The sequence below is a fragment of the Maniola jurtina genome, chromosome 1, assembly GCF_905333055.1.
Source record: "Maniola jurtina chromosome 1, ilManJurt1.1, whole genome shotgun sequence".
NCBI lineage: Eukaryota > Metazoa > Arthropoda > Insecta > Lepidoptera > Nymphalidae > Maniola > Maniola jurtina.
The window spans coordinates 16,417,959-16,439,034 of record NC_060029.1 but is presented as its reverse complement, the minus strand read 5'-3'; the positions used below and the strand labels follow the sequence as shown (position 1 = coordinate 16,439,034).

Here is a 21,076-nt window from a genome sequence, read left to right as displayed (position 1 = left end):
ATTTTTTACTGTCCTCCTCCAGAATGCGAAATGTACCCGTGCCTAATTATCTCAGTTAAGAGGTTACGTCGAGACAAAGTCGCAGACAAACAGACACATTTTTGCTATCTATGGATAGGGAGCTAAATCTTATGCGTCGGATGTAGTTACAAATCCCTCTCACCGAATGGCATTTAATTGAATAAGCAGCGGGTAATTCTGCCTCGCCAATTACCGGAATTAGGGCCCCTTCACACGACCACCGGAGAACCGAGCACAGAACAGCTCCTAATGGCACCCATTACAGTTAGTCGGTCACGACTTAATTATATTCAATTTCTAATTCTCTTTGTTCATGTATTTGCGGCAAAGTTTCGAGCAATTTAAATAGTTTACGGCCTTAAGAATTATTTGGATATTTTTGGTTTATTGTTAGTATATTTTTAGGAATCCGTACTAAAATGTTAAAAATGGAACCCTTATGATGCATCTTTCTCCGTCCGTCCGCCCGTCGCGTCCGTCTGTAACAGTCAATTATTTCAGTAGGTAACTATGAAAGCTATGGGCATAAAATTTGGTATAAGTAGTTGTATATAATGGCCCAACATCATTGGAATAAAAAAAACTATTTTTTTAAATTTAATTTAAAAAGGGGGGGGGGCAGCATTGCCAGACACTTGTGGCATGTCGTGGCAACCCCCTACCAGACGCCTTTAAAGCTTAAAATGTTAATGGTTTAATTTTGAGTTTTTACTTTAAAGTATATTCAAGCTTATTAAGTTATTCTAACCATGTATTCCTCGTTTATCTTTAACCGGTTGCGCAAGACAGAAGACCTTTAGGTAGTTAAATATCCTTCGACGCAAGCAGTCGGCCCGACAGTGATGTGATTGGTTGGCATCGGGTTGACGTTGATTTGAACATCGATTGGCATGATTAGACCGACCAACTCAATGTGCCCAATTAGGCACCTCATTTACTATGCCAGCCAATCGGCAAATATTTTTTACATAAACATACAAACATACAGGGTGCAACCAGAACGCTAGCAAAAACGAAGACAGGTTATCACCTGATTCTCAATTCTTCAGTCCTATCCGCTCTAACTTCGGACCCGGTTTTTGCCTGCCGGTTAGACCTCGGAAAAGATTGAAGAAGAGACTCCGGCTCTCTAAACCCTTCACTAGGGTTCCGCGCTCGGTATAATCCAAGTATCCAACTTGACTGTGTAACAAGACAATAAATAAACGGGGTGTTCATCTGACTTCGTGTTTGTTTCTCTGCCGCCGAGACGCCCCGTCATAACATTGGTATTGATCATTACTACTGGAAAAAAAACTATGATTTTTTTTAAATCCTGTACTTATTTTTAAAAGTTCACAATTATTAAGTTATTCTTATCATGAATTTCTTGATTATCTTTAACCGGTTGCGCACACTGACAAAATCAAACCACACTTATAAACCAAATTTATTCCCCAGGAAGGCTACTGGGGTCTCGAGCAGGGCGGGTGTCGGCGGTGCGAGTGCGGCGCGGGCGCATCCGCTTGCGACCCTGTCACGGGCCTGTGCGCCTGCGCCGTGGGGGTGGGCGGTCCGAGGTGCGACCGCTGTCTACCCGGGTACTACGGGTTTGGCCCAACGGGATGCTTATGTGAGTATTTAAGACTAGCTGATATCCGTGATTTAGTTTCTTAAAAATCCTGTGGGAACTCTTTGATTTTCCGGGATTGTAACCTATGTTATTTTTCAGGTCTTTACCTATAACCATGCAAAAAATCCCGTCAATCTGTTTCTCCGTTGTGACGTGATTAAAGGATAAACATACGAACCAATAAACTAACAAACATACAAACTTTCGCATTTATATTATGGGTAGTGATAGTGATTCCTCATCTCTTCGTAACGCTAAATCACCACAATGCGCTTTGCCAGTGTCGAACAGCTTGAAGGAGGCACTGCATTTGACAGGTTTTGAGGTTTCTAGGTTTGTTGCCTAGATAATTTAGGCCAGTAAGTAACGAATGTGACCGTCACTCACTGTTGTGCCGATGCTTGGGACGTCTCGGTATTCTTGACCCCGTTCAGGAACCCCATGGGTCCGCGGTGATTTTAGTTCTTCCTCCTCTAACTAATCTATATCAAGAAAATTACATAAAATATGACATATCGGCATTTCTAGAGTAGATTTAGCTCTATACTATTTTAAAAGGTCGAAAACATGGTACCCAAATGCAATAGAATAATATCTAAGGTACAGAATGTAACGGCTATACTGACGTATTTAGTAGACGTAAGCCCGACTAGTTTTGGAAATATCCGGGGTCCTTTTTCATAGGGACATAATGGAAATCACGATAGTTCAAACATTGAGATACCTAAGGTCGTCGATGTATTTTTGCAGCATGTCCCACGTGCACGGACGGGCGGGTTTGCTCGCCGATAACGGGACGCTGCGTGTGCCCCGCTCGGACCCGCGGTCCCGGCTGCCAGCACTGCGCCCCCGGGTACTGGGGCCGTGCGGCCGGCTGCCGGCCCTGCGCGTGCGGCCCTGGCGCCATGGCAGGTGAGCGACTACCAGAACAGGCATAAGTTTTATTTTATAAAAAAAAAACCAAAAGACTAAAAAGTAAAATAATGTACACTGTACTAAAATATGCTATGCCTCGTTAAAAGCCTACTGTTTACTAAGCTATTACACTGATCGCGAGCAATTTACTCTTATCCATTGAGGAGTTCTGTTCTCCATCTCCGAAGTAATTCATCAGATTTTCACCAAATTTATATGGGGCCACCTGCAAAGTATACCCTTTCAAACAAGAAAAAATTCTAAATCGGACCAGGCGTCTTTGAGTAATTTTACAAGGGAGCAGAAGAGTCCACGAGAAATTAGGAGTCCAATTTTTTCAATGTCAGTCATCAAACTTATATTCCTCCAGACAGTTGTGACGCAATCTCCGGGCAGTGCCAGTGCCGAGCTGGGTGGATGGGGCGCGAGTGCTCGAGGTGTGCCGTGGGACACTTCGGGCCACGATGTCGACCGTGCAGCTGTGACGTCGCTGGCACAAGAGGCTGTGGGCAGGATTTGTGCGCGTGTGATCAGAGAGGGCAGTGTCCTTGTAAGGTGAGACAAACTTTAATCCTCCAGACAGTTGTATTGTAACACGATTTCCAGGCAGTGCCAGTGCCGAGCTGGGCGGATAGGGCGCGAGTGCTCCGTGTAGACCGTGCAGCTGTGGCATTGCTGGCACAAGGTAGCTGCGAGCAGGACTTTGAGCACAAACCTCTAACTTTTCGGAGTTATCTGTGTTTAAGCAATTAAATATCTTATGTCATATGTTTTAACGGTGGAGACAAACGTCACGAGAAAAATTGCATGCCTGAGAGTGGTCCATGATGTTCTCAAAGGAATTTGAAGTCTGAAAATCTGCCCTTACAGGCTAGCTAGTAACTACGACAATCAAAGTTTAAAAATAATCGTCATCATTATCATTGTAAACCAGTAGATGTACATTGCTAGACACAGGTTTCTTGTAGGGATTTCCACGCTCCACGCTCTTGCGCTACTTGAATCCATTGGCTCCCAGCAGCTTGTTTAATGTTGTCTTTCCACCTAGGGAAATTCTTCACATTTAATAATTTTCTTAATGCTCTTTTTTTCAGGAAAATGTAGTAGGTGAGAAATGTGACACGTGCCTAGACGGGACATTCGGCCTGTCAGATACCAACCCAGTGGGCTGCACGGCATGCTTCTGCTTCGGTCGAAGCGCCAAGTGCACGCAAGCTGAAGTGGCGCGAGCGGAGTTGCATGCCGCTACCCCGTTACATCTCAAGCTATTAAGAGGAGACATGGTTAATACCGCTACGGTAAGAGAACAGAGAGAGAAGATTTTGTCTTTCTTGGTTATTTCTTTGTGGAACTGCTGTGGATTTGCCTTTTGCATTCTGGTTTTAGTACACAAAAGCATTTAGCAAAAAGTGCAAAAGGTTTTTGTGCTGTTTCGTTGAAAATAATTTCTGTATCCCCCTATTTACCAGGGAACATTTCATTTTATTGTAGGAGTTTTATGACTCAAACAGAAAATAAACCGCTTTCTTGGTACTCAATTAGTATCCCATAAAGTATAGTATTATTAGTATAAACCAATGGTTTATGAAGCTAAGAATCCTTGGCACCTGTGGTGGTTTCTGTTTTAAACAAATGCGTGTGTAGTTTGGTTATCAAAATAACTAAACTATCCAAAATATAGGTTGTTGATAAATTATATTATTATATTGAAGCAGAGAAGGAAACCCCGAGTCCACATATTCATCCCGATGTCATGCAAACATAAGTCAATGTATTAGAGTTGTTATGCAGTGGCAAAACTTAAAATATAACCTATCATCTGGGGACCGTCAAGTCAAAAATGAATATGCATATTCTAAACAAATGCGCTCGATAAGCTGCATCATTACCTGCCAATTATTGTAGGTCTGATTGCAGTAAAGCGCTCGTCTATAAATAAATACAAAACCATACTCGTAATATGATCTATATTTAAAAAACTGTATCCAGTTATACCTTTTTAGATGGACATAGATTCACCGTTCGCAGTCCGCACCAGTCTGCACGAGGCCACGATACCCCTTCCCTGGCCTCCCGCTCCGGTGTACGCGGAACTTGGCGAGCTGTTCCTGGGTGACCATGTACTGTCGTACGGAGGAGCCTTGCGGTTCCAGGTGGAAGAGGAAGGCGGAGAAGGCCTGCCTCAGCATGTACTGATGAGGTTCCCACTTGTCAGCATTTATGGGAACAACATCGTATTGGACTACTATGAGGTAAACGATCTTCTATTTTTATAGCGTGGTATTTGGAAAATTTTATGAATTCTTTGAGTTCTTATTATGCTATATAAAAGTCATCTAACTTATTATTTTTGACAGCGTGTACCAGCGGTCAACGGATCACACGCCGTCTACCTACACGAGTCACTATGGGAAGTTCGTCCAAGACCTGGGGATCGAGGTCGAACAAGAGGGCCAGTAGTGGCGTCCAGGTCTGCACTGATGCTGGGGCTGCTGGATATTCAGCGGCTACTGTTACGACTGAGTACCCGAGCACCCCTCAGTATAGAACCTTTACATGTGCTGTGAGTAATATGTTTTATGGAGCCTTCAATTTTTTCAGTAAACACTAAATGAAGTCAAATTACTTCATAAAAAATGTAGCCTAGTACTGTAGGCCAAATTTCTGTAGCCAAATAAGTTCTTTTAAAATGCTTGACCAGATAATTATTCTAGTCGAAAAGAAGCTAGAGCTATTCTTCTGACGATTTGTCTCATCAATCATTTGTTTTAATTCTATCTTCTATTTCCCTCAATCCTCCAGATTATTGAACGTGTCACTGGAGACAGCAATAGCCGGCCTCACTCGTGGAGCCCCGGCTCCTGGTGTGGAGCGTTGCTTGTGTCCTCGAGGGTATGACGCAGCGTCTTGCCACCGTCCTGCCGCTGGTTTCTGGATGCCGCCGTCTCCCCCACAGCTGCATCACATCGCTGGAACTATTGTCATCAACGTTGAGGGAACTGCGAGGCCTTGCGAGTGTAATAATCGAGCTACTGAGTGTCATCCACGGACTGGGCATTGTTTGGTGAGTTGGGTGATCTATTTTTCTGAACATTTGCACACAATAACCACACACAAACTGCGTAGGTCAATAAATCACTGCGTCAATATCAAAATATGGTTTTTGCCGGTTCATTCAGACAGCAGGCTCAAGTTCCAGTTTAAGTTTATTTCTATAGTTAAAAATAACTTGTAACTAAGTTTTCCATTTAAACAACTAAAACAGACCTAAGTTGTATATCCTGGAAGGCTGGAACCAACACAAGTTAGTTATAATGACTACCACAATAACTTCTGAATGCCAATTTTATCACCTCAATATATCATATCACTAAATAGGACACGTGCTCAGTCGAAGGTCAAAGAAGGTCAGTGGATCAGCGATTGGTTGATCATGATGATGTTGATGGTTTTGTTCATAGAACTGCACGCACAACACTGGGGGCGCGAAGTGTGAGCGCTGCGCGGAGGGGTACTACGGCACTCCTGAGCTGGGCTGCGAGCCGTGCCCGTGCCCGGCACGTGACCGGCCGCACGCTACCTCGTGCGCGGTGGCGCACGGCCGGCTACGGTGTTACTGCAAGATTGGTAAGGACTTTTGTACCAGACTGGAATGGGACACCTTCATTTATTTAGTGTTGAACATCCTCAATTATTCTACATGAGTCACAGAGAGGTGACGAGTTATTTCACGTGAATCATATAGAAGTGACAAGTATGATCACACAGACCTAATGTTACCAGGTTACACCGGCCCGATCTGCGGGTCATGTGCGAGTGGCTTCCGACCACACGGCGACGAGTGTGTGCCGTGTGAGTGTGATCCACGCGGCGCCGTGTCGTCACGCTGTGATGCGCACGCTCGGTGTCGCTGCAGGCCCTTCGCGACTGGGGACAAGTGTCAACTGTGTGCCATGACACGACACTATCTGGACGAGGATGGATGTAAACGTGAGTCATCAATCAATCAGCGTCAACTGCGTCCACAGCTGGACATGGTTTTGGTGATCGCTATCACGTTCATCCCATAAAATTTAAATAATGTGGTGTAAGGACGTTACTTGAATACTCAAGCTTGAGCTTACTCAGTTTTACTTATTTATTTGCAGCTTGCGATAATTGCACACAAACACTATTAGACTCAATTGAGGGCCTGACCAGAGACCTACGATCACAGGCAGATCCAACAGAGCTGAGCAGGATACCCCAACCCTATTCAGCTTTACGTGAATTCGCCCACAACGCCTCTGTACTGCAAACCTCACTTCAACCTGTAAAGCGAATTGTAGAAAAATCCAGATATTTAGAAACAGCCGTAGATAAATTGGAAGCATCAGAACATGAACTATTTACAATAGCAAATAAAATAAAAACGGAAGCATCTAGAAGAGAAAAAGAGGCTTACTCCCTGAGTTTAGAAAGTATGAGCGGTTTGGAAGAAGTATTAAAACAGAGAGGCATAATAGGCGAACAGGTAGCAGTGTTAGATGATTTTGCAAGAGGGGAAAAACATTTAAACGCACACAGAGCCTTGAAGGAAGCACGTCATTTACTAAAATCTATAAAACAACTGAGTTTGTTTGACGCTATTGCTGGAGCCACAGATGTATCAGATTTGGTAAGTTTCTTAAAGATTCTGTATTTCGAACAAATGGGATATTAATTCGCTAACCCATACTAGACTACTGTAAAGTGGCATAACTTCTGCCAGAAAAGCTTATAGTGACGATTTGATTGACGTAATGATGATTCCAAACTCAATTTTTAAAGACTTTCGTTTCAGGCAAACATGCAATCGACGTCAATCCAAGAATTCAATTATCGTGTAGATGATGAGCTAAAGCGGATCCACCAGCTGCAGTCACGACTTGAAGAGTGGGAGATGAAGGCGGAAGATATTCCTAAGCTTGCTCAAACTGTGTGGAATGCGAGTGATGTGGTGGTTGAGTTGAAGAGACGTGTTGTACCAAAATTGGCTATCGTCAAAGATATAGGACTGCGGTGTCGACTTATTTTAGAGGTATAAAATATTTCTCGGACTTCAATATTTTAGAGATTCATATTTTCAAACGTGAAAATATGTAGAGATTCATAATATTTCTCAAACATTAAATATTTTAGAAGTTTTTCTTAATTTTTCAAATACTATAACTTTTACATTACTAGGTTGAATCAGCTCACATCACGTATGTGGAAAATAGATTTCATGTCCATTGTAAGATCTCATGAAATTATCGATAAATATGGCAAATTAAATACTCCTTTACTTGGCTTTTAAAATGTAATTTATACCAACAGGACATCGGCAAACTTTCTACCCACAATCTAACCGACGAAACACGGGCAGCAATATTACACACACAAAACTTAGCTGTGGCATTTCCAGCTACTCTAGCAGAACTCCAGAACCTTACTGCAGCGGCTGAGGAGAAGGAAGGGATCTTGTATAACCTCACGCCTAAATACAAAGAGAAATACTTGGATGCTGTAGTGGAGCATGTAGCGTTGCTGGGAGAAAAGGCCAAAGAGTACAAAAAGTAGGTAGATACCATTTTTTGTTTTTGGAGTTTTTGACATCTTAAGATCATTGAATCTCAAACATCGACGATTCAAATTATTTTATTAACCTTAGATTAAAGCTTGTAAACAGGCTCTTTAACCCTTTATCCTGTGTACGTACATTTTCTGGCCAAGGATAAACCAATTCTACAAGATATATTGATTGTTTGGTTAAGAAGATTACACAAATCAAGCAGTGAAATACGTTTTTGAAATATTTTTCACTCAGTTTTTCGGCGATGTTATTCCAAGAGTTTATCATTATCTATTTCTCGACTGGATTCGTTCTGGATAAGAAAACAGTCTGTATAGTTAAAATAATTTACAGTTTGTTTGCTGGAACAAGAGCAGTGGCCTCAGCGGGCGTGCAAGCAGCTCAAGCGTGGTCTGAAGTTGCTGAAGGGGTTCGTGACGCTGCTGCCGCTGCTGATGCTGCTACTGCTGCGGCTGATCTGGCGTCCAAGCTTGCGAGAGGACCTCAGCCTTTGCTGGCTACAGCTGATGAAGAGAAATCTGCCTCGGAGCTGTTGAAGAGGCGGGGATCGGAAGTTCTGTCTAAGGCTGACGGTGAGTCAAGAAAACTCTTTACAACAGCTATTAAAAGGAACAGCTATCAAAAGCTGTAGGAGAATTTGCTACCCAAAATAGTGTAAAGTTTGAGGATTTTAGGATAGTTTTAATTCACTTGAGATTCAAAATATTTGTGCTCAGGGCACAAGAATAGTGTGTCCATAACAAAACCTATATTTAAATTCGTATTGTTACAGATCTACGTCGTCAACTAGAAACAGCTCAACGTGGTACTGACGCAGTCAGCGTTGGTCTCCGAGCATTAGGCTGGCGCGAACGAGCACTCGCTAGCGGCGCGGAAAGCGGAGCGGCGAGCGGGGCGGGAAACAACGCTGTGCCCACGCTGCGACTTGCAAGCACGCAAGCCGAACGCGTGTTCGCGAGCACTCGAGCATTATACGATGAAGCGGCAGAGACCAGGAGGAAGGTGCGGTACCAGTTGAGAAGGAATCTTGCGGCTTTGCAGAGGTTGGGGGATACGGCGCTAGGAGCTGCTGAGGAACATGGTTAGTAAGTAGATGTGTTTACTATTCATGACTTAATCGATTCAGTGAATAGCTTTGTTAAATACAATATTTCAAGAGCAACCGCCAAGTTTCTTGCTAGTTCTTCTAGGTAGAAATGACATTCCGAACCAGTGGTAAATTCTTTTGACGATGCAAAAGCAGTTATAAAAGTGTATTTAAATTTTTAAAAAAATATTTCTATTTAAATCCAGAGCAACTTAATTGGCTTTTTAAGGAATACCGCGATTCAAAAGATCTGGAGAGCTGATAAAAACTCTTGAAATCAATCAGAACAAATTTCCAAATTCCTATTAAGAGCTCCAGCAGAACTGATATGTGACAATTTTTCATCAAAATCAACTTCCATGGCAATATTTCAAGGGTTAATATGCTGTTGTTGAAAAAATAGTTTAAACTGCAACAAGAATACAAGATATGTATTATATTACACTTTCACGCTTTCATGAAGGTGTTAGACAAGGGGGTCCTATTTCTCCAAAACAGTTCCTATTTTTCAGAACTGTTGGATATTCTCATATGCTTCAATTACAAAATGTCTTAGTATATGTTGTCTGTAGTAATAACAATACAACTGATGTAGTGTCGCAGATCCGTGGCAACACGCTGCGAGGGCGAGAGGTCGCTGAAGCGCTCGCAGCCGCTGCAGCGGCGCGGGCTAAAGAACACGAAAGTGCTGCAGCCTCGCTGAATCCGGCGCTGCAAGCGCTGAGGGAGCAAATACAGCGTGCGAAACACGCAGCGTCTTCTGTAAGTTGGACCAATACTTTTATATAGCAACGCATGCCAAATCAAATCAAATGGAGCACTGTCAATGACCAGGATCACAATACAAATACTCCACACCGAATGTTTCGTAAGCCTTTCCGTGAACTTAATTACATCTATTACAGTGATAGATATGTTTTGTGTTCTAATACATACATTAATAACTGTAAGGTTATTTTTAAAAAGTTGATTTGAGTTTGGTATCTTTTTGTAATTAAGCCCATGATTTGGATTTGACTTAGGGCAAGGAAGCCCGCGACTGACATGACAAGATTGATTAGAAACACGAGGACGTGTTAAATTCAGGACGGCCGAACTGTAAGGTTATTTTTAAAAAGTTGATTTGAGTTGTCAAAAATAATATAAAATTATTAATTTATCTAATGCAGGTAGTTTGATAAAATCGATATTTCGCTCATTCGATGTCATACAATCTGTTACTAGGAGGCCAACAAGATTGAACTTGCATAAATACGGGTGTTTTGAAGGTTTTAGTTCAGTCTCCTTCTGAGATTCGGAGCGATATCGCATATTTTTCGGTATTTGGATTGTGAACTGAATAATTAGATGTTGTGATAGCAATCACGCTCTAATTAAATTATTTATTTTGGCATTAGTTTGTTTAGATTAAAACTCTCGGATAACCTCTACACATTGAACCTGGTGTTTTTTGTGTTGGTTTGAGAGGACATTCCAATAATTCCATAAAAATATTTAAATAATACCTGCTTTTCTGAGTGACGCCAATATAAGTATAATTAATTATAAAGTGAGCCAAAATAAGCACAATACCATCGCAGCAGCATTAGTAGATAAAAATTAATCCTGGACAACATTAAGGATTTCACTGCCTGCCAATGCCAAAATAATTAAAACCAAATACTTGCTCCTAATATTAAATGTTAGTACAAGCTCCATAGTTAAAATTTGGAATATAATATTTATAACATTAGAATGATAAATTTCTCCAACCAAACTTCCACACACGCAGATCTTCTTTGAGCTCAGACATTAATTTAACCATTTCTGTATTTGACAACTTTTCGTTTATTTCTCTTGGTTTACAGATATCAGTGTCAGTAACATCACCACCAGCGGACGCCGGTGTGGGTTGCGCTCGCGCATACTCCACGTGGACCGGTCCTGCTGCGACTCGCGCCACGCTTGCCTTGAGCTTCGAGTCCGTTATACATGATGGCACGCTTCTGTATTTGCCTGACCAGGTATAACTGTTTCTTCTATTGTTTGCATTATTGTCGGCCCATCTCACTGATTGTTTAAACTCATTTTGACATACTTTTAAAGTTTCCATTACCTACAGAAATTTTCATTGCCATTGCATACCAGTAGGTACACCTATCCTCACTTTTAGTACTCAGCGACGAAATATCAGTATTTAACATTGCTTCTTAACTTCTTCTATGTTTGTTTTGTAAAGACTCCATCTCTTCTTTAAAATATACACGATCATTTCAAAAATGTCTGTAATTTTTTAAAATTTTTATGTGTGAACAGGAGAACACAGAACGTTACATGCGTCTGTCAGTGGAAAAGGGCAGACTCCGAGTGCGCTGGGACGTAGGGGGCGGCGAGGGCGTTATCGAGCACCCTGAAGTATTGCAGGCAACGCTGGACGACGCTGATCACACCACCTACCGGCTGAACATAGAGAGGTGACCACCAGCACTATTCATTAGGCCTATGAGTTTAGTTTTTACCTTAGGGCTCGTGAACTCCCGGTATAAACCAAGTAGGCCATATTATTGAAGCGAAACACTTTAAACGATGTTTGGGCTACGGCCCGCTGGACGGTTACAGTTACGTTATGGTTATCGTGAGACGTAAAAGTAAAACGGGTTGCACAAGTCAGTATTCATACCTCCATGTCTTGCAATCCATTTTACTGTTATTGAGAGTCAAACTTTAATCGGGCATCAGGGTGGTGGCGATAAAAAGCTAGTTTTATTCATGTGTAGGTCAGTTCCGCAATTTTCAATAATAGGGGGATTAAGAAATGAAAGAAAACCAGCCATCCAGATGGTGGAGAAAAAATTTTGCTAGTTTTATTAACATTTTAGTTGAATCCGGCAGGGTATGGGGCACAGTGAAACTGCGCGTGGAACGAGTGGGTACTCCAGCCATCACGTCCTCCAACAGCACAGCAGTGGCCCCAGGGTCAGGGCTCCTTAGACCAGCGTTATGGTGGCTCGGAGAGACGGGCGCTCCGCTGCCGGCCTGCGTGCATTCATTACATGCGGACCATGGGCCGATAGGGCTGTGGGCTTTTACGAAACAGCCATCTACAGCGAAATGTATTGGATGCACACAGAGGTTAGCACAAAATATTAACATTATTGGTAACTTTAAATTCATAGATCTCCATGCTATTCTGAAGAAAGTCTTCAAAATCTTGAGGTTGTAGACCAGACGGCTTTACAGTTGACTAGCATAGCTACATATTCGAACGAGTGATCCACTATAATATAATAAGCGAAATAAAGTTTACCGTACCGTATTTTAATGCCTCCACCTTCGCGCCCCTGTGGCTTACTAGCATAAAGAAATAGTTACCTGTTAAATCTTTTTATGCTCCATCTCACTTGCAACCAAACGGAAAACTAAAATGGCAGAATTTCTTTTCTTTCTTCTAGAGATCAGCAGCTTTATTCATATTACCTCATTTCCTCAGATGGTTCAGCGACTCCCGCGGTACTGAGGGCATGGTCTGGATGGGCGGCTCGGGCTACGTGGCACTACGCCGCTCCCGACGCCCGTCCGACCGACGTCGGTTCAGTCTCGCGCTGACCTTCCGCACCACGGACACTGATGCGCTGCTGTTCCTCGCACATGATAAGGCCAATGTGAGTGTTCTTTTTACTGAAACTTGAAGAATTATGTACATAGGCGTAACAGATAAAGGTGGTAGTAGGTACTGTGCTATTATAAATATTGTGAATGCTGATTCACAACATCTCTGTTCTAAATAAATTCACAAAAGTACAGTTTTATATGTTAGGTAGGTAGATATCTCCTTAATCACAGCCAGTGATAATTTCTCGGTACTGATATTATGTTCGCTCAAAATATGCGACTTTCCAGAGGCAGTCAACAGCAAAATTTATAATATCCTTTTAATCCTTTGTGACAGATATGATTTTTTAACCCCCGACCCAAAAAGAGGGGTGTTATAAGTTTGACGTGTGTATCTGTGTCTGTGGCATCGTAGCTCCTAAACTAATGAACTGATTTTAATTTAGTTTCTTTTTGTTTCAAAGGTGGCTTGATCGAGAGTGTTCTTAGCTATAATCCAAGAAAATGGGTTCAGCCGTTTGAAAGTTATCATCTCTTTTCTAGTTACTGTAACCTTCACTTGTATTGTATTTATAACACCCCCGGTGTTATAAATTTTTAATTTACACTTGTCTGTAGAATCGTTCCGTGTCGGTATGGGTGCGTGCCTGCCGGGTGGTGTTTCTGGTGCAATACTCTGAATCGCGGCTCGAGATCACGGCGGGCGGGCGGCACTGTGATGGACGACCAGCTCATCTTCAGGCCACGAGGGTGTTTAACGGACTTGAGAGAGGTACTGTGCCCTTTCCTGAAAACACACTATAATTAATAAGATTGGTACCTTGATAACAATCTATATTTTCTAGTAATATGTCAGTCTATAGTTTCTCGTCAGCCTTCTGAGTAGTCTTGCTTTCCAAACAGGAAGTAAAATCTTGACTTGCTATACGCCGGTCTACCTACATGAAAAAATGCTTTTGAAGAAGAAGCCAATTTCCAAGAGTACAGGAGATAAATTCCCTCTGTAGCCAATTAGTAAAGAGTCCTTCTTAGTGTAATTGTCTGGACCAAACTCTTACGGTCAATTTAGTTAAGTGTGTAGGACATCAATCTATGTAGTAACCCAATCAGTGTGATGAAGCTACATCCGTTGAGGACATTTCGGTATCCACAAAATTGAGCAGAGTAAGAACAAAAATTCACCCATAGATATTCTGAACTTGTCAATATCACCGAATTTCTTGCTGGCACTTCTCGGTAAGAAGGATATTCCGAAACAGCAAGATTTGGGACATCTTCAAGATTCTCTTGAGGACCCCAAAAACTTTTTTGTATTCTACTCCCTACTTTCAAAGATTATTTACCTTATTCTTAAGCTGCTAGAGGTATATTTAATTCAAACAGTAAAGTATATACATGTTGGATGCTGTATATGATATGTAAGCGGCCCTGGTCCCCAGGCAGTCTGCGCGTGAACGGCGAGGAAACCCTCGGGTCTCCTTCTCCTCCAGTCCAGTCCGCAGCTTCTCTCCCAGAGCTCTCAAGCTCCACGTACTGGGTCGGAGGCCTGCCTCCTGAGGGCGAAGACCTGGGCTACGAGTCCTTGCCGCTCCTGGGGTGTGTTGGCGGCATCATGGTGGATAGAGAGGGATATGATCTGATGGATACTTCAAGTCGATATGGAGTTGAATCCGGATGTGCTGCTAGGGTAAGTCGTTTTGCAGTACTTCTAGGTTTAGTGAAAAATTAACGAAAACTATAGCACTGTTCTATAATTTTATATAGATTTAGATTTTGTTCGCCTCTTTAATGTATTGATTAGCTTCCGTGAAGTCCTAAATGGACAAAAAAAGCATTTTTTAAATATGTTTGAGAAGAATATTTATCATGCTTCGGTCGGGGTTTGATTTTCACGTAGTACCTACCTATCCAATCAAGATAAACCTTAGAAAACTAAATAAAGAAAGTCGTGAGATACCGTGCTTTGCTTTTTGGTCGCCATCCCAAATGTTCTTACTTATAATATTATAACATTTTCGGTTTTTTTTTCTAGCCCATCCGCTCGGCAGTGTTCGAAGGCGAAGGCTTCATAGAGCTGGCATCACCAGTGATCCGCCGCAAGACCTCCGTGGGCGTATCGTTCCGTGCCCGCTCCCCGTCCGGTCTGCTGCTGTTCCGGGCACCGACCATCGCCGTGGATGATAACGAGGTTGAAGATGAGGATGGGGATGATCATCACTATCTTGTTCTAGCTCTTGTGAATGGTAAGGATTTTATGATGATGGAGTCCTTTTATTCCTTCATGGGATTACGGGCTCTAGCAGCTATTTTCAACTTCATCACCTCAGAGCTATTTAAGGAAATTATGGAAACCTAAATCCACGCGAGCATTTTGAATTGATGGAAATAAATGTCATTCAATGTCATTTCAGGTCCTAGCAGTATCTATATCAGCAAAGAGCTTCATACCCACCAATCAGCTTTGGTGAAGGAGTAAAGAGAAAATTAACAAATCTGATATTGTTACAGGTGATCTAGAACTACTAGCCAATGCAGGTAAAGCTGAACTGAGGTTACGGATGAACGGAACAAAGCTGGATGACGGAGTCCTGCACACCGTTCGACTGGTCCGGGCTCATAAGCAGGTCAGCCACCACTATTTGCTTGCCAGACCAGCCAACTACTTAATTTGATTTGATGCGAAATTTAACTTATGTCCCATGCATTTAAACAATTACCATAAAAGTGATGCGAAATAAAGATTATATGATCCCCTTTCGTTTTCTCTGCCTAACTTTGCTGACAGTGGAGGATTTTGACTTCCGATACTAGAAACTGCCCATTTCTATCCTGCATTGCCTCGCGCCAAGATCTTCTAATAACTTACAAGTCTTTACTTCTTTCGTCTAACCTGCATATATGATTATCTGCAGCATCCAATAGGAGCATAGTACAGACACAAGTATTTTTATCTTCTCGAGTGACTAAGCCAGTGAAGTTTCGCAGATTTGGGCTCTCCAATTAACGGGTTCGGTTTTGTCCTGAGAGTCCTGAAAAACTCGTTTTCATTTCGGGTGCCATTGTTATAGATGGAGATATGGGTAGATGAGAAGCGAATCGGCGGCGGCGTGCTGGCGGGCGGTGCGTTCGCGGCGCGCAAACGTGGCCTGTACCTGGGAGGAGTGCCAGCCTCATACTCCTCAGGGCTGCAGCTCCCCGCTGGACCCTTTACTGGCACTGTGGCTGACTTTATTGCGGATTCTACGTAAGTTGTAGGTTCTGATAGCCATAGTTTAGACAAAAGCGTGGGTAAACAAGAAGCAAAGCGGTAGCATCGACCAACCACGGATTTGCTTTGGAAGGAGTACTCCTCAGGGTTGCATCTCCTCGCTGGATCCTTTACTGGCACTGTGGCTGACTGACTCTACAGCTGATTTTACGTCACTTATAAGGTTCTGGTTGCCATAGTTTAATTGCAAGTGTGGGTGGACGAGAAGTGTCGCGGCAGCAGCGTTTATTAGTGAAGTTCAATTTATTCTTCCACTTCAATTTATTGTTGTTTGGGGAACGTCACCAAAGGCATGGTAAGCTACTTGGCCTTGAAATAAATTATTTCCTGGTAGATATGGTATAAATTATTTCCTGGTATGGTATAAATAGGAAGAATCTTGAACCTGCAATTTTTGAACACATTTTCCACTATACAAAGAGCTGATGATGTCTGTATTTGTGTATAAATACTCAATCAAAAATTCCCTTTTAAGAAATAAAGCATTTTGTTGTTTTAGTTGGATAGGCCTGGAAACCAGCGTCCGTCGAGGCGGAGTGCGGCTGGGTCGAGCTGACGGCGAGCTGCGGGACGCGCGCAGTGAACCCAGGGCCTTACACGTGCAGCCCGATGCTGACACTGGCTGTGCTAAGGTAACTACGGCCGTGACTCAGAAACTTATATAGACTATACTATCCACGGAGAGAAGTTAGTGTAGGGCTCTCTCTCTCTGTTACGTAATCCCATACAAATGACAGAGACAAATAATATCTCAGTGGGCGTGGACCATTTTCAGTCACGAATCTGTTTTTGAATTGAATTTCGAATGATTTTGAAATCATTTTCGATTGCAGGTAGTGATGAAAATTTGTGTGTGTCACTCGGGGCCAAAATATTTGGTTCTCGGGCGGCATATATTGATTTCCTCGCAACGCTCAGGATTCTTCGCTCTAAATTCAATATAAGGATCAAAATATTTGACCCCTTGTAACACAAATATATATCTATTTTAACTTTTCAGATGTCGTCATATACCGTGGAGGCGGGTGCGGTAAAGTTTGGGGATATGACTGGCAGTTACGCTACTCTACGGATAGGACGTGAGAGTAGGGACAAGGGCGCAAAGGCAGAGTTTGCCTTTACCCTGCAGCTACGAACCTTTGCTAGCGATGGATTGCTGATGCTTCTACCAGTAAGTAACGTTTGATAATGCTTACGTAGATATATCCACTACAATAATAGTATAATTATTTTTGTTTTTGAAACAATAGTAAAAGGCGTTTTAGGTCCTTATCAGATAATGGCACGGTCTTGGATGAGTGTTTAATTGATCCAAGGGTAGGGCTGATGACCATCGTCTTATAATAACGTTGCATTTTTTACTAGGTATCTGGAGAATTTATTTCTACCTATATGAATTCCAAAGACGGATCCTTTAGTAGTTTAGACCATATTTAATGAGATTTGTTTAAATACCCATCTTGACAAAAAAACTGTAACAATGAGTTTTCAAAGCAGATCCATTTTTACCACCATTTGTCTTTGAGGATTAGTTGACTCCACTCACCTTTACGTCATGATTAAATACTCTGTCATCAAACCCACCAGTATAAGAAGATTCCAAAAAATGCTTTAGATTGAATTGTACACAATGGATTTCTTTTTTCAGGGGTCCAAACTAAAGCCAAAGCACTATACAGCACTATTGATACGTGAAGGTCGCTTGAAGTTGGTGGTGCGCGGAAGGAGACGAAGGGAGGTCACCCTCGCTGCTACGAGAATGGATGACGGATTGTGGCATTCGGTACTCACTTCTTTCTTTAGTTCTTTAACTTATAGCCTTAGGGTGAGATTTATATGACTTTGCTCAGACTTAAGATTGAGTTAAAACGAGACAGTTTTATGTGAGAGACATACATCTGTCTCGTTTTAACTCTGTCTTAAGTCTAAGCAAGTTCAGAGTGTGCTCTGTAGATCTCACTCTTAGATCTATCATGAACCATATTAAAATATACTTATGCCGTTTTTAGAGTGAACAAATCAACAAAGGCTCACATATTATTATCATCAGATCAACCCATTGTTGGTCTACTACTGAGCATGGATCTCTTCTCTCTTGTCAGAACGAGAAGGGTTTAGGCCACAGTCCGCCACGTGGGCAGATTTCAGATACCCTTTATAAACCCTTGATAATATTATGGAGTACTCCCAGGCATTCACTGTTATTGTGATATTCAATTGCTAAAAACGCACATATTTCCGAAAAGTTAGAGTTGCGTGCCCAGGACCCTCCGACCCTCCGACTAGGAGACCAACGTCTTAACCAGTAGGCTATTTCCGTTTGCAGGTGACAGTGCGCATATCGCGGAGCCGCATCGTGCTGTCGAGCGGCGGCGCGGCCGCCACGGCGCGCGCGCCGCCGCACTCGCGCGCCGCTCGACTCTACTTCGGGGGCCCGCCGCCCGAAGCCCTCGTGCCGCATGTTCCTAACTCAGTCAGTATAATAATGATAATATCCACCTGACCGAAATTCGACCACGGCAGCCAACCTGCATAGAGATTAGCCTATTGCACAGGAGAATGTAAATGTTACTCTTTCACGCAAAACTACTGAACAGATTTGGCTGAAATTTGCAATGTAGATAGATTATACCCTGGATTAACACATAGGTTACTTTTTATCCCATCAGTATCCACGGGAATATAAATAAATATAATATAATCAATAAATATAATCAATATAAATCTATATCCACGGGAACAAAGTCACGGGCATCAGCTAGTAATATTATTATGCATAAGTGTGTGCGCGGACACAGGTGCACTCTCTGTCCCCTCAGTCTCATAGCCCGATGGGACGGAAATCCGACACAACTTGAGAAAGATTAAACGCAGGACCGACGGCTTTACGTCCTCTTGTAAGCACGGGGGTGACACACCACCAATTTTCTGACTGAGAATTTCTTAACAGAAAATCCAATGCCTATTTTCGGCCTGACCCGGGAATCGAAGCAAGGTCTTCGCTATCCACAGACTAACATACCAACTAGACCAATGAGACTCAAGGTATACCTATCGCCGGTCCAATAAGATTATTTTCATTTCCTCAGATCTTGCGCGTAGGCGGCTTCGTGGGCTGCATCAGGCGGGTGACGATCAACGGTCGCGCGGAAGACCTGGTTAGAGACGCGCGAGCTCACACCTCGGTCGGGCAATGCTTCCCACATATCGAGAGAGGAGCTTACTTCGCAGGTACTTAACACTTCCTTCAGTAAGAAAACAAGATCGATCAAAACATACAGTCCTGTCGGACTTGTCACACGCCAAAAGAGCCTGACAAGGCCAAAATCGGAACTAAACCCGCCATCTTGAGAAGTGCACTTGTTGATAGTTCGCTGTGTGGGCATATAGCGACAACAGCGCCCTCACTAAAGTGCCAAAAGAGCCTTGTCGGCCTGTAATGCCGACCCAGTTCGACTGGTATCAATTTGATAGCATTTCTCTTTGCAAATTGTCAGGTGACGCATACGCAGAATGGGCCGGGGGTTGGAACGGAGCCGGGGAAGGCATCGAGGGTGGAGAGGGAGAGTCCATAGAGCTGAGGCTGCAGTTCCGCGCCGCGAGCGGGGCGGGGGTGCTGGCTGCGATCGCCGGGGCATTGCTCGAATTGAAGGATGGAACGGTAAGTCTTCCGTAAATTCCAAAAGTCATCATCGTCATCACCCATCGCCAGCCCACTACTGGTCTCGGGTCTCCTCTCAGAATAAAAAGAGGTTTGGATATTCACCACGCCAGCCAAGTGCGGATTGGCAAACGTCGGACACCTTTGAGAACATTGTGGAGAACTCTCAGGCAATTAACTAGTTTTCCTCACGATTTTTCCTTTCACCACTAAAGTCTGCGGCCCAACAGTTCAACCAATTTTGATGAATTTTGGTACCCTTTCACGACTAAAGTCTGCTAGTTTTTCACGGCCCAACAGTTCAACCGATTTTGATGAATTTTGGAACAGAGTTAGCTCATATCCCGGGGACGGACATAGGCTACTTTTTATCCTGGAAAATTAAAGAGTTCCCATGGCATTCTAAAACATCAATCCGTTTAACTGATTTATAAGAAATTTGGTACAGAAGTAGCTTGCGTCCCGGAAATTGACATAGGCAATTTTTAATCCCGGAATGCAAATAGTTCCCACGATAGATTTAAATAACCTAAATCCACGCGGACGCAGTCGCAGGTATCGTTTAGTTCTTAATAACTTGGTCAACCATGTCAGGTGGTGATAAGCTTGGGCGGGGCGCGCGTGGAGTCAAGCTCGCGCGTGTGCGACGGGCGCTGGCACGCGGTGCGCGCGCGGGTGTCTCGGAACAGCGTCTGGCTCGCACTGGACGCCGCGCCCGACGAACGCGCCGCGCCTGCGCTGCTGCCTGCTGCGTCCACCGCTGCGTTGGATGCCCCTCTATACATCGGAGGATTACCTGGTGTGTATACAGAGTTGGGGTCCTCAAATCCTCCACTAGAACAGATGACATCAAAAGAGTCGCAGGGAGCCGCTGGATTCAGGCGGCGCAAGAACATGGTGTGTCCCTACAAGAGACCTGTGTCTTGCAGTGCACGTCTATCGGTTGATAATGATGAGAGTGTGTAGAGTTAGGAAGGGCACACTTTACCATAGGTTCTGTGATCTTCCTGTATACGTTGGCAGTTGCCAACAAAAGCTACAGCACTTACTGCTACAGTTGATGCATTTCTATACGTTAGTGTAGAGGATTGCCGATCAATGAAGTTTCTTGAATAGTTTTTCAGAATCATTGAAAGCGGAACTTCGCGGTTTCCTTTAGCAATTGGTAGGCTCGCACTAAGTAGCGCGCATACCTATCACGCGCAATTTGTGTGTTAATCGCACGCAGCGAAAGAATTTGTGGCAAGCGAAATCTCTATCCTCTGATAAATTTAGAGGGTCTAGAGATTTGTCCATCTGAAAGTTACCAATTTATTCAAAGGTAAAAT

General features: G+C 43.2%; 1 protein-coding gene across 1 annotated transcript in view; it reads left to right on the top strand.

Moving 5' to 3' along the window:
* The window catches only part of LOC123864535 (laminin subunit alpha-1), a 79,002-nt gene that overhangs the window by 57,600 nt on the left and 326 nt on the right, over positions 1 to 21,076 (top strand). The window contains exons 4-34 of the mRNA XM_045905037.1: positions 1,462 to 1,633; positions 2,384 to 2,545; positions 2,919 to 3,103; positions 3,643 to 3,846; positions 4,552 to 4,800; positions 4,906 to 5,111; positions 5,351 to 5,612; positions 6,010 to 6,175; positions 6,332 to 6,538; positions 6,697 to 7,205; positions 7,371 to 7,607; positions 7,886 to 8,124; positions 8,475 to 8,713; positions 8,914 to 9,222; positions 9,824 to 9,990; positions 11,076 to 11,231; positions 11,524 to 11,681; positions 12,100 to 12,339; positions 12,698 to 12,869; positions 13,438 to 13,591; positions 14,259 to 14,506; positions 14,852 to 15,062; positions 15,328 to 15,443; positions 15,888 to 16,063; positions 16,587 to 16,719; positions 17,088 to 17,258; positions 17,736 to 17,870; positions 18,414 to 18,560; positions 19,177 to 19,318; positions 19,585 to 19,748; positions 20,343 to 20,547. Of these exons, the coding sequence (XP_045760993.1) occupies positions 1,462 to 1,633; positions 2,384 to 2,545; positions 2,919 to 3,103; positions 3,643 to 3,846; positions 4,552 to 4,800; positions 4,906 to 5,111; positions 5,351 to 5,612; positions 6,010 to 6,175; positions 6,332 to 6,538; positions 6,697 to 7,205; positions 7,371 to 7,607; positions 7,886 to 8,124; positions 8,475 to 8,713; positions 8,914 to 9,222; positions 9,824 to 9,990; positions 11,076 to 11,231; positions 11,524 to 11,681; positions 12,100 to 12,339; positions 12,698 to 12,869; positions 13,438 to 13,591; positions 14,259 to 14,506; positions 14,852 to 15,062; positions 15,328 to 15,443; positions 15,888 to 16,063; positions 16,587 to 16,719; positions 17,088 to 17,258; positions 17,736 to 17,870; positions 18,414 to 18,560; positions 19,177 to 19,318; positions 19,585 to 19,748; positions 20,343 to 20,547 (6,241 nt within the window). The remainder of the gene's footprint in view (positions 1 to 1,461; positions 1,634 to 2,383; positions 2,546 to 2,918; positions 3,104 to 3,642; positions 3,847 to 4,551; positions 4,801 to 4,905; positions 5,112 to 5,350; positions 5,613 to 6,009; positions 6,176 to 6,331; positions 6,539 to 6,696; positions 7,206 to 7,370; positions 7,608 to 7,885; positions 8,125 to 8,474; positions 8,714 to 8,913; positions 9,223 to 9,823; positions 9,991 to 11,075; positions 11,232 to 11,523; positions 11,682 to 12,099; positions 12,340 to 12,697; positions 12,870 to 13,437; positions 13,592 to 14,258; positions 14,507 to 14,851; positions 15,063 to 15,327; positions 15,444 to 15,887; positions 16,064 to 16,586; positions 16,720 to 17,087; positions 17,259 to 17,735; positions 17,871 to 18,413; positions 18,561 to 19,176; positions 19,319 to 19,584; positions 19,749 to 20,342; positions 20,548 to 21,076) is intronic.